We start from the raw sequence: 19,976 nt of genomic DNA, 5'->3' as shown, positions 1-19,976 counted from the left end.
ACGACATAATTTTAGCTGCTCTAATAAAACCAATCGTTGCAGTGCAATATTTAAAAACAATGAAAAAAAAGTAATTAACAATTACCGATCAATAAGTGAGCTTAGTATTTTTGCCAAGGTTTTTGAAAAAATAATTTATAAATACATTTTTAATGTTGTCAAACGTTTACTAATTACTGAGCAACATGGATTTCTACCAAATAAATCCATTGAATCTAACCTTCTTGAATATACGGAATACATTAGAGAAAACATGGATAGCGGAGTTCAGGTGGATGCTATCTACACCGATTTTAGTAAAGCTTTTGACAAAATTGATCATACCATAATGAAATACTTATAAATTAAAGAGAGTCGGTGTGGATGGTATTTTTCTGGACTGGTGCGAATCCTATTGAAGAGGTCGTACTTTTTCTGTATTAATAAATGAGGTTGAATCTAAGAATATAAAAGTTACCTCTGGGGTACCGCAAGGATCCCATCTAGGACCTCTGCTCTTTCTTATTTATCTTGATAACGTAAAACTTTGTTTTTCAAACTCTATGGTTCTTGGATTCGCCGATGACTTAAAAATTTACAAACAACTTAAAACTCCGCACGATTGTGAATTGCTGCAAAAGCACTTAGATCAATTTCATAAATACTGTCTTAAAAATAATTTGTTTATAAATTCAAATAAATGTAATGTTATCAGTTTCACTAGAAATAAAAATCCAATTCAATACAATTACAGAATTGGTGCCTTAAATAGAGAAAACGAGGTTAGAGATCTGGGCTTGACACTTGACAATAAACTTACATTTGAAAAACATATAAGATTTAATAATTTCAAAGAGTTTTAAAATGTTGGGCTTCATAAATAGACAATCTAACTTATTTTCAAATCCAAATACATACTTAACACTCTATTATGCTTATGTACAAAGCAAGTTTAATTTTGCTTCAATAATCTGGAGTCCTTATTATCAAATTTATAAAGACGCAATCGAAAGGGTACAAAAAAGGTTTTTGAAGTCGTTTTTATTCAAATATGGCAATCAGCTTCAGCTTGCCAGTATAGCATCTGTGAGAAATCATTACAATATTTTAACTCTTCAGGACCGAAGGATTTTATCTGATATTATGTTTCTTTATAAAATATTAACAGGTAAAGTAGAGTCTCCTCATTTGTTAAGCAAAATCTCATTTAATATAGCGCCGAGAGCATTTAGGGTCCATTAGACACACTTTGCACGCTCGAAATTCTCCTATAATAAGGATGATGCGTGAGGCCAATGTTTTATATTCTGATTTAGATTTGGATTTTTTTAACCTGTCTGAAATAAAACTGAAGCAAATAATTAAAAGCGCCCTTCTGTCAGAGATTTAGATATTTAAGTTTAAGAAAATATTTCTTTTTTATTTGTTTATATAAGTTCCAAAGTAGGTAAAATTTTCTTGATAAATTTTTTTGGTTTCTTAGTTAGTATTTCTTAGTTTTTAGTTAACTTAGTATACATTTTGATGTGGATACTGTTGTAGGTTTACCTGTTTGTATCCTATATCCTATATATAATAAATAAATATTACGATTATTTATCTTTAAAAAAAATATATAGACTTGTACCTATGTCCTAAATAACTCGTTAGTTCTGCGAACGACAATACGAAATTATGGTCTCTTGTCGCCGAACTGAGACATAAATAGCAAATGTTTATAAAAAAAAAACTCAAATATCTGGGATGGCAACGATAAGGCAGGAATTTTGATGAGTGGACGATGCAAAATTTTCAAGTTCGGTACCAAATAAAAACCTATAAATAGGAGTGGAGACGCAAGGACAAATAAGCAATTACTACATACATATAGGAAAAGCAGCATTTCCTTCCAAATTTTATTCATATCAAGATCCAGCAATTGCTTTTATTTATAGCATTGGCTAGTTAAGCAATTGCTTTTGCTAAAAAGCAAATGCTAGATTTTTATTCATCAGGCCCAATATGAAACAAGTTTCAATTTTTAATATAGTGTGTTTCAGTTAAAACAATAACATCAAAATCCACAGAGACCTGATTCAACAGACCACTTTTTCCATTTTTTACTCTTCCAAGGAATTTTCCATACAAAGAGCTTTAAAAAAAAATTATTACTGATTTAAAACCCCCGAATTTCCCAACATTCCCGATATTACCAACCTGTGCAAAGCCTCCATGGCTAACGCGCCCGCCTCCTGCTCCTTCGGCGAACACTTGGCGTCCCTGCTGGCCAATATCGGCCTCGAATAACGGGCGGTAAACTGTTTCTCCGTCCCCAAGAATCCGGGCATGAGGAAATCGAAGAGACTCCACAGCTCGAGCACGTTATTCTGGATTGGGGTGCCGCTCAGGATGACCCGATGGTTCGCCGTCAAGTTCTTGATCGCCAAACTGGTGCGCGTTTTCCCGTTCTTGATCACGTGGCCCTCGTCCAGGACGACGTAGTTCCACTTGATGCCCGAGAAGAAGGCGTTATCTTTACGGACGATATCGTAGGAGGCGACGATCAGCTGGTACTTTTTGAATTTCCCGCGTAACCGTTCCCGCTCCACGGGGTTCCCGTTGTACTGTAGGGGGCGCAGGTGTTTTTGCTGCACGAACTTTCGCACCTCGTACACCCAATGACCTGAAATGAACGGGTGGGGGGGCATTAAATATAGATTAATGCAATACATTTTATTGAAGAGGTTCGTTTTGGAATAATAGATAAGAAAGAACTTTCTTGAAAGAGAGTTTTTTTTCTTCACAAAGCAAATTTCTAATCTGGTTTCAAGAAGGATGCATTTCGATGAGATAACTCAGCATTAACGGACTCTAAAATATATACAAAGGTAAAATTTACAATTATAGGACCAGAACTACAAATAAATTTAAAAAAAATTTACCAACACTAGTTTTGCTGATTACAAACAATCAAAGACATAAATAATAAAGTTGCACAGAAGATATTAGAATTAAAAAATGAATTTATGTTAAAACTAGTTAATGTTATACATATTAAGTTAAAGAGGTTTCTGCAGAGGCTCAGCAGTCAATCAGGGTTGGCAAAATGAAAAACCCATTTAAAAAACCCACCCAAGGACCTATGCAAAAGCCCAAAGAATTTAAGAGGTTTAAAGAAAAATGAGACAAAATTGAGATACTTTTTATACAGTATTTAATAACAAAATATCAAAATACAATGACATTCTTATTCCTAAGTTTTATCAACAAATCGGGTTTTTCACTTTTTCGTAAGGAACAAAATTAAATAAATAATTTCAATTGGAAACAGAACAGAAAGGTACTAATAGACCAGTCTTTAATATTCTTATTCCTAAGTTTCAAAAAATCAATTTTTACATTAAAATATAAAAAACAAAACGCCTTATTCATTATAGGAACAAAATAAAATAAAAATAAATTAAACACTTAAAACAACTTTTTCTTTTTCTCTTTTTTAAAATGGCTCATTTTAATTATTTTTACTAGCTTTTCTACCTTATCTGGCAGCAACTTATTCCGAAGATCAGTCCACACCAAACCATAAGAACTAAAGATTCTTTCCAGAGCTGCAGTACTAGCAGGGCAAGAATGTAAGTTTGCAAAAAATGTGGCCATGTTCATCAAAATACGATCTGAATCTGAATTTTGAGCTGTAGAAGTAATCTTAGTTTTTACAATTGACCACCATTTGAATGCAGACGTGTTTTTTATCACGCTTTCCTTAAAAAGTGATGATTGATAAATATCTTCATCCTTTATTCGGAATAATAGATAACCTTGGAAAAAATCTTCGTGATTCTCAAGTAACCAAGCCTCTGCCTCATCCTGGTATTTGTCCATATATTTAGGATCAGAAAAAACATAGAAAGTGGAAGGGTTGTATTGCCTCCTCACATTTTTTTTAATGTCTATAATGTAAGGGCTTAGACATGGTTTGTTTAATAAATCTAGCCAGATGTTGATTGTTGCACTCTGGAATTTATCTAAGGCAGTACCAACTGCCTGTAGTTGTTGCTCTAAGTCAAGTGCATTTTTGTATAAATTAATGTCGTCAATTTTTCTTATAATTATGCTGATCAAGAAACTCTGGATGTTCTTTTGAAATTTCTCCGTACATTAGGTAGTTAGCATTAAAGGTACTTACACAGGCCAACTGCGAATTCTAACGGGTAACATTAGGAATTTGAGGCATTAAACCTCCTAAGAGGGCCAGCTCGTTCGTGCGACTTGACGCCATTAGATTATTTTCTTTGGGGCTATGTTAAGTCGCATGTCTACGCCGATAAACCCGACACATGAGCACTTGGAAGCCCACATACGACGCGTCATTGTCGAAATACAGGCTGCAGTACTGGAAAGAGTGTGTGAAAATTGGACCTCTAGATTACGCCACGTACGCGCCAGCCGTGGGGATCACATGCCCGAAATCATTTTTAAATATTAATGCCAAAAATAATTCTTTAATATAAAAGCAAATTCGTTCATATCAATAAAATATTTTGTGTTTAATTTCAATTTAAAGTTCTCCGTCTCTAAAAACAACACCCTTTAGAACCCAAAGATTTTAAGCCCATAAGCCTGTGATTTGTAAAATTTTAGAAAAACATATTTATAATCAGATAACTCGGTTTTGTAATAAAAATAATATAGTTCCTGATTGTCAATTTGGATTTAGAGAGTAATATAGTAAACCGCCTTGTCTAATTAACTTATTTATTGATATAAGACCCAATGAGGACCAAAAGAGAATAATTGGTTTGTGCCTTCTTGACTTCAGCAAACCTTTTGGTACTATTAGTCACACTATGTTGCTTGCTAAACTTCACTATTATGGTTTTTTAAATAATTCTATGATGTCTTTTTTAAAATGATATCTCAGTAATAGATATCACTTTTAATTAAAACTGAAGTTTCACAAGGATCTATTCTACACCCCAGATTACGAGCAGAATTACATAATGGTAATATTTGGTCATCTATTTTCATTTTAATATTCGTTTTGATTTCTTTTGCCAAACAGCATAAGTTTTGATTTTGATGGATTCAGTTGATGGCCGAGTTTTTTAAAGAGATCTTTTAGGTTATTAAGTTTATGAATAATAGTTTCGTTACAAGTAACAAAGTCTTTTGAAGAGAAGTGATCGTCAGCAAAAGCTTGTATCTTTCTTGTATCTTAAAGAGAGCTAATAAGTTCAGACGTGTAAATAATAAAGCACCAAGCAACAAACACTTTTTGTGACCTGTTAGAGAAGTATGATGCGATGAGTGACAGTGAGTCGACGTCAAAACCGTAATATCTTAGCTTTTCCAACAAGAGTCGATGATTTATAGTGTCAAATGCCTTGGAGTAATCTAATAGTATGAGAATACTTCCAAAGCGGAGGATGTGGACATTATCATTTAAATATATGTAACTGCGTAAAATTTTCTCCATTATTTTTGAAATAGCAGGTAAAATTGCTATAAGTCATTAAAGGTTTTTTTTGATTTTGGTAAAGGTATTTCTATTGCAGTTTTCCAACTTTAAGGAAAATAATGTCGTTCTATGCAACTGTTAATAATATTAGTTATGTAAGGATCAATAAATGGACTGCGGTATTTCACAAGCATTAGTTTTCATGTTTTGAGTAATTTTATGAACATCTTCTATAGAACATATGGAAAATCTATGCGCCGAATTTGTTGTTTTCGTAATGTTCTATAGTTTCATCACAGTCATTAGAACTGTTGTTAAAAAATTGAGAAAAATGCTGGTTTATTAAGTTTGGATCTGTTAAATTAGGAGATAACTTGCTATCATTTGAGTTTAGGACATTTAACGATCTTAGTGCTGACCATGTTTTTTTTGTCTAGAAATAAAATTGAGATTGAGGCCTTCTTTTTTGGCCGATTTCACTCTCGGTTCCACTAGTAAAAAGAAAAAAAGACACCTTAAGATAAAATACAAGGAAAACACTCAAACACTATCAGGACCAAAAGATTTTTTAAAGTGTTACTAAAAATGACATTAAGTTTTTCGACTCATTTTATATATAAATTCGCTACTCATTATTTAGGTGGCCGATTTTACTCTAGTTTCTACTAGTAAATAGGAAACACCTTGAGGTATAACAGAAAAAAAAACTAAAACACTATTAATAGCGAAAGTATTTTTTTAACTGTGACTAAAAAGACACTAATTTTTTTTTTACTTATTTTATAAAAAAATTCACTGCTCATTAACTAGTTGGCCGATTTTACTCTAGTTTTCATTATTATATAGAAAACACCTTGAGGTATAACAGAAAAAAATACTTAAACACTATTAATAGCAATAGTATTTTTTTAAATGTTATTAGAAAGACACCAATGTTTTTTTGACTCATTTCATTAAAAAGATCATTGCATATTACCTATTTGGACGATTTTACTTTAGTTCTCACTAGTAAAAAGAAAACACCTTAAGATATAATTAAAAAAACATTTAAACACTACCAGCAATAAAGTATTTTTTAAGTGTCACTAAAGAAGACACTAATTCCTTCTTGACTCATTTTATAAAAAAATTAATTTTTCGGATCTCAGTATAGAAACTGTAAAATTACGCAGTTCTTTGTACCGGTCCTAGTCTTGAGGTTCTTTAGTACGCTTAAATTTTTGTAAGGATTTATCTTGCTCCTTAAAGATTTGAGCCTTCCAAATTTTGAGCATGAATATCAAACAGTGTGTGTAAAAGATCAGTAAAAAGAAGTAATTTTTTTTCTCATAAACAATGTCCATCCAAGGCAAATTGTAGAGATCGGACAAAAAATCATGGGTTCAACAGGTTTATTAGATTTTAGTTTTAAGTCAACAAAAACGAGTCTGTAACCAGAGGATGTAACTAAATAATGCGGTATCACTGATAAAAATTGGATCTATAAGCTTGCTTGAATTTTGAGTTGTGCAAGTTGGTTCGTTAAGTATCTGTACAAGATTATATGAGTCAAAAACAGTTAAGGACAATATTATTAATTAAAATCAAAAAAATTAACATTAAAGTCTCCTAAACATAATACCACATCAAACTGAGATTTGAAACAACAAGGTCCGTCTCCTTGTTTTAAAACCAAAATACGCACCTGTAAGGGTGGGCGGACAGACCACCAACGAAGGCAACGGAGCGCAATCGGGCGATTTCGTTTGCCGATACTTCCGCTCCCGATAATAATGATCCCCGGCCAAAATGCAGATGCTCTGCAACGTTTTCCCCAAGCCCATGTCGTCGCATAAGATCCCGTGCAGTTTGTACTTGTTCAAAAAGGCCAACCAGTTGACCCCCGCGCGCTGATAGCTGCGCAGCTCCGCCGCGATCGGTACCGGAACCACGTAATCGGGAATAGCGGCGGGTGAGAGTAGCTGCTGTAAAAACTCTCTTTCCTTATGCCGTTCCGCGTTCAACGTGCTCTCTTTCAAGGCCACCGGTTCGGGCACGCCGCCGTCCAGCGGCATCAGTTGCACCAACGTGGCGAAACTGTGGGTGCCCATCAGTCGCACCGACTGGTTCTGGTCGGACATGCGCCCCAACAGGGGAACCACCAGGAGCACCACGTACGGGATCACGTCGAACTGGAGGCTGTCCACTATGCACGCGATCGCTTCCACCGCCCCCTGTCGCTTTATATCACAGTCTGTGGCGCCCAGTTTTGGTAGTACCTAAAAAATTTCGAAAACCGTTGACTGTCTATAGACGTCTTTTTTAACGTGCATAATGTGACACTTGAAATTTAGACGCCCTTAAAAAAAACCTCCCAATTTCTGCTTCTAAATCTGCTCCCACAAACTGATCATTTGATTTTTTTGGGTGACACCAATATTTAAATACCTATTTGATCTAGCAGAATATGGTAATGTTGGTTTGTACATTCAACTGCTTGTGGGACTAAGGCAAGTTATTGATGAACCGACGAGAGCTGTCTCTTCAATGGTTTGCTTCATATTTAAGAGATAGGCGACAGACTGTAACTGTAAATGGTGTATCAGTGTTGGGTGCGATTTTGTTTTTACTGTACATAAATGACATGGCAAGTCTAAAGAACACAGGTAAATTTACTCAATTCGCAGATGATGCAACAGTGCTGTGGCAAGATATTAATGCTGCAAATCTAAATGAAAGAGTAAATAGGGACATTGCTGTGATAAAAAAAATGGCGTGACTGTAATAAATTAACTCTAAATATTGCCAAAACCAGTATTATAAATTTTAAATGCAGTTTAAGTAAAGTATCCTTGGGTACAAGAAAATAAATTTTTGGGAATAGGCAGAGACAATAAATTAAAATTTGAAAGCCATATTAGGCTACTAAACAATAAACTAGCATAAAATTGTTATGCTCTTAAGATGGTGTCCCAGGAGGTTGCCAAAAATAATTATTTTGCATTAATTGAATCAAATCTAAGGTATGGATTATGTTTCTGGGGTGCATGTTGTGTGCAACTTTTCAAAAGTGTTTTTGTGTTTGCATAAAAGGGTTATCAGATACATTTGCAAAATTGAAGCCAGGGATTCATGCAAACAACTTTTTCATTTTATATAAAATCTTAACTCCCTGAATCCCTTTGTCTTATTCATAAAAAATATAGAAACCACAGCAATGTAACAGAAAGACATGAATATAGCAGTAGAAGGGCCAATGATGTAACTTTATCTATACCCAACAGTACATCAATACAAAATTTTTTTATTTTCGATGGTAAAAAGCTGTATAATCATCTTCCTGCAGATTTCAAAGATATTCATAATAAAAAGCTCTTTCGAAAAAATGTAAAAAAATTGCTTGTTGCAAAAGGCTACTATGAAATAGGAGACTTTTTAGCAGAGAGATTTTAAATGTACTGTGTCCTTTTTTAACATGCTTTAATATTACAGTTCTAATATTTTATTGATGTATATGTAAATTTAAGTTTGAATTTTAATATTGTAATTTGTTTATTTGTATTATATGTTACTATATTATGGTTTGTTCATTTTTTTTTACAGCTTTGTCTCAACAAGATTTCTTATGACAATAAAGCTTATATTAACTGATTGATACACAAACATCCCCCAAACTAATAGATCATATAATAATTACGGAGAATTTGAGCATTTTACGGTTAGGCACGCTTGACCTCAACATTTATAATCATGAATTGATTTATGCAATTTTCGGCTCGGAAACTGTGAAGGAGGAAGTGGAATCGGTCACGTATCGAGATTTGAAGAATGTTAATCTATTGGGCATTTACGATTCCTTAAAATCGATCTCCTGGCATAATATTTTTGATTTGGTTAATATTGATGACAAAGTAAAATCTTCCAGGGATAACGCAGAATGTAAAATTCATGTTAAAACTTCGTGATAGGGCAAAATTTAAATTTAAAAAGAAAAAGAGTGTGAAATCACACAATGAATATAAAAAAATTATATCCTCTTCAGATCGCCCGGTACACATTTGTGTACAAAATATTTAACTCCATTTTTTGACTTTACCCATTACGAAAATTAAATTTCAATCGATAAGTCCCTATTAATAACCGTATGTTTACGCCGCACAAGTGCCACTTGTTCTCTGGCAGGCAATCTGTGCGAAAGTGAAAGTGTCATGGCGTCTACCAGAACAGTTGATTCTGAAAAGGTCAAACCGGTTCGTCGTAAGTACCAAATTTTGCTTGAAAACATAAAAATATATAGTACATATTATTACATACAGTACAAATTATTTTAGCGCCCCCTATGGTGGGTAAAGGACGATTGGGATAATTATTAAGGATAGTTAACTCCAAGTGAACCAAATAAAAATTGCACACACTTTTGTCGCCTGGGTCTGAAGAGGATATTACTAAGCTTATATGCAGAGAAAAAAAATTTCTTTTTAGAGCAACATCTTAATAATAGAAATAGTAAAATAGTCTGGAAAACATTAAAGTATTTTAATATTTTTCTAAAACAAAAAAAAGATCGTTTATCTGGTAAGATATTTAATCCTACTGACATTAATAATTTTTTTTCGTAAATAAGAAATTAAGATTTACTATAAAAAACCAGTCATTGGTGCAAAATCTGAAATTTTTAAATTTTTTATTGTCTCAGAAACTGAAGTGCCTAAATATTTAACCCAAGTCAAGACTACGGCTGTTGGTTCTGATGGAATATACATTTCCAGTAATCGTCACCCACTAACTAGACCAAGTCCCAGTATTCGTCACTATATTCAATGCTTTTGCTCGGCTTTCGATTTGCTTTACTTAAAATACACATTTTTTGTTTTCAGATTAAACCAAAAGAAGAACAAATTAGTATCTTTTACTGATCCGTTCCAGTGAGCGCCAGATCTTCTGAATTCTTCCAGTGTGACTGGGGATAGTTCTTTCTCAATGAAGTGTAAATGTTCTCGATATTTCTCAATGTTAAAGGAATAACGGTCAGGTTGTTTTGACACATTTTGTCCTGTCAGTTTTGTATAATCTATTAAATTTGGATCAAAAGGGCATAGTCTGCAAGCTCTAAATCCATTTCTAAGCATATCTTTTGTTATTTTGTATATATTTGTATGTATACCTCATCCAGAATGGGGCAAAAATTATCTCTGTTTAACGGCAACCCGCAATTTTTAATCCTCCAATCATAGACTGCCTTTTTCCAAGATGCCTTCAATGGGTGAAAAACTGCAACATCCATTATTTGCGTAGCTTTTGGATAGAGCGCGACTAATTCTATTTTTTTTTCTTTACAAAATTCGCTTAGGGACCTAGTCAAATGGGATGTATCTCTGTCGAGAAACACTATAACTGGAAACGTCACAGCATTTTCTAGTAGCCATGGATGGAAGACATTTGCAATAAATTCTAAGAAAGTTTCACCTGTCATCCACCCATTATCTGAACGACCTAGTGCCGCATTAGCCATCACTAAAGTTGTAATACACTCCTTCTCATCCGAGCCAATAGTGTTTTTGACCTCGTTTTGCCAAAACTCGATTATTCCCAGGATTTAAATAAAAAACGCAGTTTCATCACAACTAAATATTCTTTGGGGGTTTTCAAAAACTTCTGACAAGTTATTTTCCTTCATGTAGCTTGACACTTAAACTAATTTCTTATATTATTTTGGGTTACCGCAGATCTACTTGATATTAAGTTTTGCGAAGTTCTTTGCGATATACAAGGATGTCGCTTCAGAAAGGCTTCATACCAATGTCTTCCTGACCTACAATTGGTCTTTTGAACCGTGTTATTAAAGCTTGAACGCTCTGTAAAAGTTGAACTTTTGTCACTGGAAATCATGTTTTGTAGAAATATTGTTGCAACAATATTTCTTCTTCTGTAGACACTATAGATTGAGGACCCATTTTTCTAGGTATTGGATTTTTTACAGCAACGCTGGCTTTGATCAGATTTTCTTGAGAATAATTAAATCTTGTAGCCATTTCTGCAAAGAACCAGAATTCGTCGGCCCCCTGTACCAGAATTCGTCACCTTGACTTCATTCATTTGTAAGTATTTTATTTAGCAGAAAATAGTATGACGAATACTGGGTCACAATAACATGATAATATAAAGAATGTAATCGGCAATAAGGGTAACAAATATACCTATAATGTGTTAATTTTCCATGAAGTTTAGTCTATATGTTGTATATGTACCAGTGTCCGTCATATGTGACGATTATTGAGACAGCGTCATTTCAGAATGTCCCAGTAATCGTCACCTTCAAATATTTAACCTAAATTGGTAAACTACCTAACATTATTGAAAAAAAACACAAATTTAAAGAAAACAACAACTTACTTACTTGGTCAAATAAAAATATCGTACGCGCTTATCTTACACCTTAAACACTTTGACAGTAACGCGGTATTTTACTACAGCCTGTCATCATTAATGGCGGAATCCCAGTTCTTTGTATATTGCCAGATTAGGTAATGAATAGTTTTCCTGAATAAATGCCGAAAGAATTAATGCATGCCTTAATAAAAAAAAAAAAATAGGTGCAACGTGACGAATACTGGTGCAATTGCCTTATGTATTGTATGTATTCTTGAGTTGAGTAAATAAAAATAAAAATTTATTATTTATTTATTACTATTATATCAAACCTTCGACGAGGAGATGGAACTTGAAAGAAGAAGAAGAACTCCATTATTAATACATTTTCTTTTTTTGGTTGACCTATTGTTACTTTGTACTAAAATCTTTTTTTTTGTGACTTTTGTTTGTTTTTATCGTATCAGGGAAATTTTCTTCTTAGCTGTAATATTTCTTTACTGCATTATTATACACTCACACACACCAAACCCAACCCGCAAAATTAACCGGACAACGAAAATTTGGTTCAAATTCTATCCTTAATAACTTTTTCGGTACTGCATCGATTTTGATAATTTTTTTCCGAGTTTTAGGCCGTTTTAATAACTTTTTGTTATTCTACATAATGGACAGTTCTGACAATAATTTGTTTTCCTGAATGGAATAAAACATAATTCGCCTAATCAAATGTTCACTTGAGGAATGTTAGAATTTAAAAAGTGACAAAATAGGAGTAGTGTTTGTTCGCTGTACATGAATAAGTAATGAATTTTGACAATTCATTACTTTATATAAACATCAGGTATCAAACGGCTGCCAAAAAGTGAAATCACACCAAAATGCTTCTGAACTAAATTGACATTTTGATAAGAACCGAAGTGGGTTTTAAAAGAAAGAAATCTTAAAAATTTGTTTCGGATGCTCTCCAATCGATCAATGGAAATTCCATACCTAGGGCTCCATATAATGCTTCCAAAGTTCAATTTGCCAAGAATAAATGTATTAAATAAACACTTCATAGCTCGAGAACTAGAGAACATTTCACAATTACGAACAATATAACCCAACAATCTAGAAGATTCTGTTACTTAGGTCAATATGAATGTCAAACATCAATTTAGAGCCTAATGTAATTCCCAATTTTTTTCCCGCGTACGCGTACACGCTGTATACAGTATAATAACAAATCCGTTGGAAATTTCTGTAGCCTCGATATGAAATAATCATAACAACAAAACGACCTAAAATTCCACAATAAATCATCAAAATCAATGTAATACTAAATAAGTTATTAATGATTCAATTTGAACCAAATGTCCGGTTAATTTTGTGGTCCAGTGTATTTTTTGCTTTCTTTATCACTCAACGTTAAAAACCAAAACTCACCCTACTGACCACCATCTCCATCACCTTGACCGAATCGAGTTTGGCGAAGGCGGCCATACAACGGGCGGCCAAGTGTCTGACCGCCCTATACGGGTGCGACAACAGGACGCAGAGTCGCCCCAACGTTTTCTCCATCAATTCCGGCAACAAGTCGGGATGGACACTGGGCGCGGTCACTTCTAGTACCTGCAGGTCGCCGACCAGCCGTTCCGCGACCGGATCCGCCCCGGAAACCGGCCGGAACGTGTCCGGATCGTCGACCTCGTTGACCAATTGACCGACGATCAGGTCCCACAATTTCGGGATTTTCGCGGGTAACTCGGCCCCGAAGTAGCGGGTGATTTCGCCGAGGGCGAAGGTCGTGCCTCGACGTTGGATTTTGTTCAGTTTTTGGGGCTCGTCGTCGCCGGGGGCCTCCTCGATGTTCACTTCGTTTATGGGGGGTCGGCCTGGAACATGAGAGAAAAATTGTTTACGGTGGAACGGCTTAATATAAAATCAGAGACATACAGAATAAAATTATGTTTATTTTTTTACCGTTTAACTTGCGTTAAAATTCATAGCAATCACCTATTATTATTATCGTTATGAAACTTTGGGGTATTGGTATTGATGTCTTAAGGGATTACACGTAAAACTCTATGACCCGAGATAAAAAAATGCACTGTATAGTAAAACTTAATAATTAAAACAACATAATAAAATAACAAACACAATTTTACTTATTCATAATAAATCTTCTCAAGAGCCCTCTGAATTGATTCAAAGTAATACAATTTTTGATGTTAGCAGGCAAATTGTTAAATAGAATTAAACCTTTGTATAGAACTGAATTATGCATTTGGGTTGTGTTACATCTGTCGACTAGTGTGAAGTCTATACGATTTCTCGTATTATAGTTATGTATATCTCCAAAAACTCTTAATTTATTACAAATATAATCGGAGAGCATCTGATTTTTCAATTTAAAAATAAACAAATAAACATTATACAAAGTTCTTTGATGTGCAGACAACATATCTAGAGACAACAGGCGTGTAACGATTACAATTTAGAATCAGTCTCATAGCCCTATTGTTGATTGAATTCTTTCTAGTTGGTCAATTCTATATTGTGGCAAGTTAAACAATAATGTTGAACAGAACTGTAAATGAGGAAGAGCAATGGCGTTGTAAAGTTTTAATTTGATGTACATTGACAAGTTTTTTCCAATTCTTGTGATAAATCCAACTTTTTTTGAAAATTTTCTCATTACATAATCTGCATGAGCATGGAAATTTAGATTGGCATCGAAAATTGTTCCCAAATATTTAATTTCTTTGGCATACAAAATACTTTCCCCATTCACAGAAATCTGTATATTGCCCAAGTCTATAGAACTTAATCTAGATCTCTTGCCAAATATACAAAACTTGGATTTACTTGTCTTTACCCACCACATATAACATTGTATCGTATTGACATACAATAAAAATAGCAAGGGGCCCAAGACCGTTCCGTGCGGCACACCATGCTTTACATTAGCACTTTTAGATGAACTATTTTTGTACATGACTCGCTGAACTCTACCAATTAGATAAGATTGAAACCACTTCAATACGTTATGTTTAAGGCCTAACCGTTCTAATTTCCTAATTAACATTTCTCTACTCACGGTTTCAAATGCTCTCTTAAAATCCAAAAACACAGCAAGTACTAGATTATCAGAGTCAGGGGCCCCGAAAAAACTATCAACTATATTAATAATGACAGACTCACATGAATGATTCTCACGGAACCCCGATTGGTTAGGTACAACTATTTTATTTATATTACAATGTTCGAGTAGCTGTTCCTTAACACATACTTCAAGGAGCTTCTCATAAATAGGTACGGTGTTAATTGGCCGAAATTCATTACACAATTTAGTGTTTTGCACTTTTGGAACAGGAACAACAGGCTCGCGGAAAAACCGCAGTACTTAAGGATGTATTGATAATATCCAAAAGACGATCACCCACAACATAAGCAACATCGCAAAGAACCTGCGTAGAGATGCCACTCTCCCCATCACCAACGTTTTTTAGATTTTTAAGCATTTCCTTCATTTTAGTCATCGAAACTTTATTAAATTGTGTCAAGGTATTCCGGACTGAAGGTGGTTCAGTGAAATATGTTTGACCATTTGCTGCTGGTGGAATATCTGCAAGAATAAGATCAATACTATTCACGAAATAATTATTAAATCTATTCATCCTCCTGTGTAATGATTTCATTTTCAAACCTTATTTCATGTTTAGGCATGTTTTGGTTTTTTCCTGGCAAAAGCGTCTTCAGATTTTTCCAGAGTTCTTTTTGATTTGGATCTATGGTATTCGCAAAAAGTCTATCCTTTTCTACTCTTATCTTGCTTACTATGTTATTTCTTATAGCTTTATATTCATTCCAAACGTTGTCGTTGTTTTCTATGGCAGCCCTTTTATATAATCGATCCCTTTCCTGCATTTGCTCCCTTATATCTTGAGTTATCCATTTTTTATCGGCATATTTCTGTTTTTGCACAATTTTAATCCTTGGGCACATACTGTCAAGAATTGTTCTAATATCTCTGACAAAAGTATTAGCTAGTAAGTCAACATCTGAACTATTTCTATTCCAATTGCATGTAAGCAGTTCTTCCTGAAGTTTATTGCATTTATAGGTTTTAAAAGACCTAGTATATCTTACTATATCCATTGGCTGTTCCTTCGATTGATCCATAGAAATTGATATAATAGAATGGTCACTGATTTTAGGAGTTTGATGGACTTTATGCGAAAGAGATTTGTCATTTGAAATTAAATAACCAATCAGAGTCTGACTTCTTTGGACTATTCTAGTTGGAATCTTAATTATTTAACTAAACCCATTGGTATAAATAATACTTAATAATTTGTTACTATAAAAACTGTTTTTTAATAAATCATAATTAAAATCCCCAAGGATAATGTTGGTGCCATTAAATCCACTAACTTGCTCTAAATATCCCCCAAAAAACTCTATAAATTTGGCATCTTGTTTCTGAGGCGAATATTTACCTCCACCCATAGATAGCTCAAAAGACAACAACAGACATAATCATCAATAGACAATACAGACCCCACATTATATCTAATATCGTTTCTAATAAGGGCCAAGACCCCACCTGTTCTACTGTTGTTACTAGTGCATTGCTCCAAATTGTACCCATCAATAATCAACTGACATGGTTCAATAACCGGCGTTACGTGAGTCTCGCTCAAAAGCAAGATCTTAGGCCTCCAGTCATTTACTAGTAAAATAATGTTATCTTTGTTGTTTAGATAACCTTGGCAATTAAAATAAACAATGTTGGTGTTAAGTACAATATTTAGGTCTAATTGCTACTTAATATATGTATTCCTTTGTAACTCTTCAATTCGCTTATAGGAATCACAACTAGTTACATCCCAAGAAACGTGATTGACGTTTAGCCTAAGACCATACTTTTCATTAGATACTACACAATTGATACACTTAACGCTACTTACATTACATTCTTTAACATCATGGGATCCACTACACTTTGCACACACTTTTTTCTCTTTACACTCTTTCAGTAAATGACCATACCGACAGCACTTGAAACACCTTCGGATACCATATTCGTTGAAGACAAGGCAACGGTTTCAACCAATGTTCATCTTCTCTTTTTCAATAAACACTGCATACGTGGTAGCATCAACTTCCAAGATCATATTGAACTTTTTGCTTACGATTTTAGTTTTTCTCACAATTTGAATTTTTCGATTTAGAGATTCTGGAACAAATTGGCCAAAATTTCATTATCTGATAGGTTGTACTCAGACTCATTAATCCCTACCACCTTAATCCTGTGCTCTAAAAGTTTTGGTACCTGAACACTGTTGTTCCGGATCTGCGACTGAATCGAAGTTAGCTCCTTCTCATTAACACCGCCACTTTTAGTTGCTTTACCTAGCGATAAACCGGCTCCAATAACAGTAGGATTGACTTTCTTTCTCAGATCCTCCTTCACTCGCTTTCTCCGGACATTTTTGCTTTACAACCAAAACTTTGCTGTCATTTTTGGTACCTATTGCTGCAGCATATGACAACTTGGAGTTCACACTTGATCGGGCTGTTTACATTCGGCTTACATTCCTTCAAGCTGGCAATTTCACGTTTCAAATTCTGGTTTTCGTTTAACAGGAGATCGACCTTTTGATTTAACTCGTTAGTTTTACTGACTAAGAGCTGCAAGGTGGCCATAATATCTCCTACATTATCTAAATCAATAACAATGTCATCTGTTCGACTTCTTTTCCTAGCGCGCTCTGTTTTGTATGCACCATCACTAAATGCAGAGGGATCCATGTCGATTTTCTCAAATGAAAACCGCGCATATCATCAACATTAACACACTTTCCATGATAATACTTAGCACACCTGGTACATTGTATTATCGACTTAATGTCATCAAATACTAAATTACATTTAGCACAATTACTTCCTGGATCACCGTCATCCGTATTACTTCCTCCAGCCATTATTACATTAGTTAATCACAAGTCCAAAATCACCCCGTATATGAAATAAATATAAGTTAATTCAGACAAATACTGTTTACAATAGAAAACCCGTTAATGTAAACACTGTAATTATCACGTACGTGCACTATATTTTATGTTATACTTATTACATAAATTAGAGAAATAAAAACTGAATTTTACTGATTTATGGCAACCGTGATTTTAAAATAAGTCAATACTTAGCTTGAGATGCAAAATTTTAAAAGACTTCTTTTGATATAAATTATTAATCAAAAACTGTACTTTAACCCTCTGAAACACGCGAAAAACTATGGATCGCCTATCATACGTGTTAACTGTTTGGACTACTACTAGAGAATAATGTCAATATCTTGATTTTTAGTGTACGGATTTCAATAATTTTTTCAGTAATTACTTAAAAAGCCCTTGGAGTATCCTAAAAATCAATAACTACAACATTTCAACTACTAGAAATCGAGATATTCAGCTGCCAATAAGAGACAAATTATTTTATTTCTTCCAGGCACTCCAGTAAGAATTTTTCTCATTAGCACTCGACGAATTCACTGATATTAGTTCCACAGTTCAACTTCTCATATTCATACGAGGTGTTACTCAAAAGATTTTAAAGTCTTAGAAGAGTTATTAGGAATGTGTTCATTTCATTGAAAGGTCAAACCAAAGGAGTTGATATACTCAATGTACTTTTGGATGAGTGTGCAAAAACTGATTTGGACTTATCGAAATTATCGGGAGTTGCAAGTGACTCAAGTGCTCCTTCTCCTCTACTTTGCTGAAAAAGCGTCTGCAAGAAAAAAACATAAACGCTAAAGATCTCATGCAGTTTCACTGCATTATACACCAAGAAGCCCTCTGTTCTAACAAAATTTGAAAATGTCATGAAAGTGGTAGTTTCGACTGTAAATTTCATAAAATCACGAGGACTCAATCACGGATAATTCAAACAATCTCTTGATGACATCGAAAGCGAATAAGGAGATTTTCTGTATTATACAGAAGTAAGGTGGTGTCTAAGTCGTGGATTGACATTGGAACGATTTCTAAATTTAATAGAAGAACTTGGAATATTTCTGGCGGAATAGCAAATGGATGTTCCGGAACTTAAAAATGCTCTCTTATTACCTGGTCCTCGTCCGGTACTGTTTGACCTCTTAAACGCCGACCGTTCCGCCATCTTTTGCTGATTAATCAAGGTCAGGATGCCATCGTAATTGTCCCTCGTCTTAAGGGCGCGGTCGCCCTCCTCCTCGCCGCCGCCACCGCCGCTGGTGAAAATCTGCGGCGTGAATTCCGGGTCGCAGCGTAAAAACGTGCAGAGATTCGTGACGATTTTGTCGTTCGGGCAGGGGCTGCGGCGCCGACAGTGGTCCAGCAGGACGGCCAAGTGACGGCCGCTCGTCTTTTGCAGGTTTTCCTCCGGTTCGTACTTGATCGAGTCCATCAGGGGTTTTATTACCGGGTTCAGTTTGTCCGGGAGCGCTTTGAAGGTCACTATGGCCCCCGATAGGGCGGCTGAAAGGTAAACGGGGTTTAGTTTTTCAATTTTTTTAAAAATTGAGAATGCGACATCAACATGGCTGTTCTTGTAGAGAAAGATGTGATATACATTTTAGCACCTATTGGTATTTTGGATTGACATCAGTTCCGGGGTAAGCCAATAATCCGCAAAAATTCACTCAGTTATATCTTTTTTAACAAGCAAGTAGATACTCTAAGTAAGTAATATCTAAAATGCATATGTATTTAGTATATGTCAAGGTTTTGAAACAATAAAAAGATTTATTATTATTATTGTAACGAAATTCGGGAACACACTTTTATTGTCAACGCCAAAAACACTAACCTAACTCGCTTTGACTGTCGTTTAATTGTTTCCAAGGTAAAAACTGACTAAACAATTAAAACTGAATGATTTGTCACGAAGCGCGTCCTTTTTAAAACCCGATGGAACAGTTTCGAAATATTTAGAATTATCTTCATTGTTTTTGCCCAAAGAGACCAATAATTTTATGAGAATACTGACAGTCAAAGCAAGCAAGTATACAAATTCTAGAAAATTAGAACTACAGGGATTTACAATAATATAACCTAAATAACCTAAATCGGGGCCAAAATGGGGCTCTCAAACAAGATGAACTACCTAAAAACTAAACACTATAGATGAAAATAATAAACCAAACGTAAGTAGAACCCTAAAGAAACCCTACGAATCAACT

At 34.5% G+C, this 19,976-nt stretch overlaps 1 protein-coding gene across 10 annotated transcripts in view; it reads right to left on the bottom strand.

The window, feature by feature from the left end:
- LOC126746762 (TATA-binding protein-associated factor 172) overlaps positions 1-19,976 on the bottom strand; it is a 138,169-nt gene that overhangs the window by 63,387 nt on the left and 54,806 nt on the right. Inside the window, exons 14-17 of one of the 10 annotated variants that reach the window (XM_050455102.1) lie at positions 18,883-19,272; positions 13,193-13,641; positions 7,101-7,674; positions 2,176-2,641 (exon numbers count right to left, since the gene is read on the bottom strand). The exons of 5 other annotated variants lie outside the window; for them this stretch is intronic. In XM_050455102.1, the coding sequence (XP_050311059.1) occupies positions 2,176-2,641; positions 7,101-7,674; positions 13,193-13,641; positions 18,883-19,272 (1,879 nt within the window). The remainder of the gene's footprint in view (positions 1-2,175; positions 2,642-7,100; positions 7,675-13,192; positions 13,642-18,882; positions 19,273-19,976) is intronic. 4 more of the 10 variants (XM_050455106.1, XM_050455109.1, XM_050455108.1 and 1 more) reach the window with 4 other exon arrangements.

The sequence above is a fragment of the Anthonomus grandis genome, chromosome 18, assembly GCF_022605725.1.
Source record: "Anthonomus grandis grandis chromosome 18, icAntGran1.3, whole genome shotgun sequence".
Lineage (NCBI taxonomy): Eukaryota > Metazoa > Arthropoda > Insecta > Coleoptera > Curculionidae > Anthonomus > Anthonomus grandis.
Note: the sequence above shows the minus strand (reverse complement) of the source record. Positions and strands in the feature narration are given on the sequence as shown.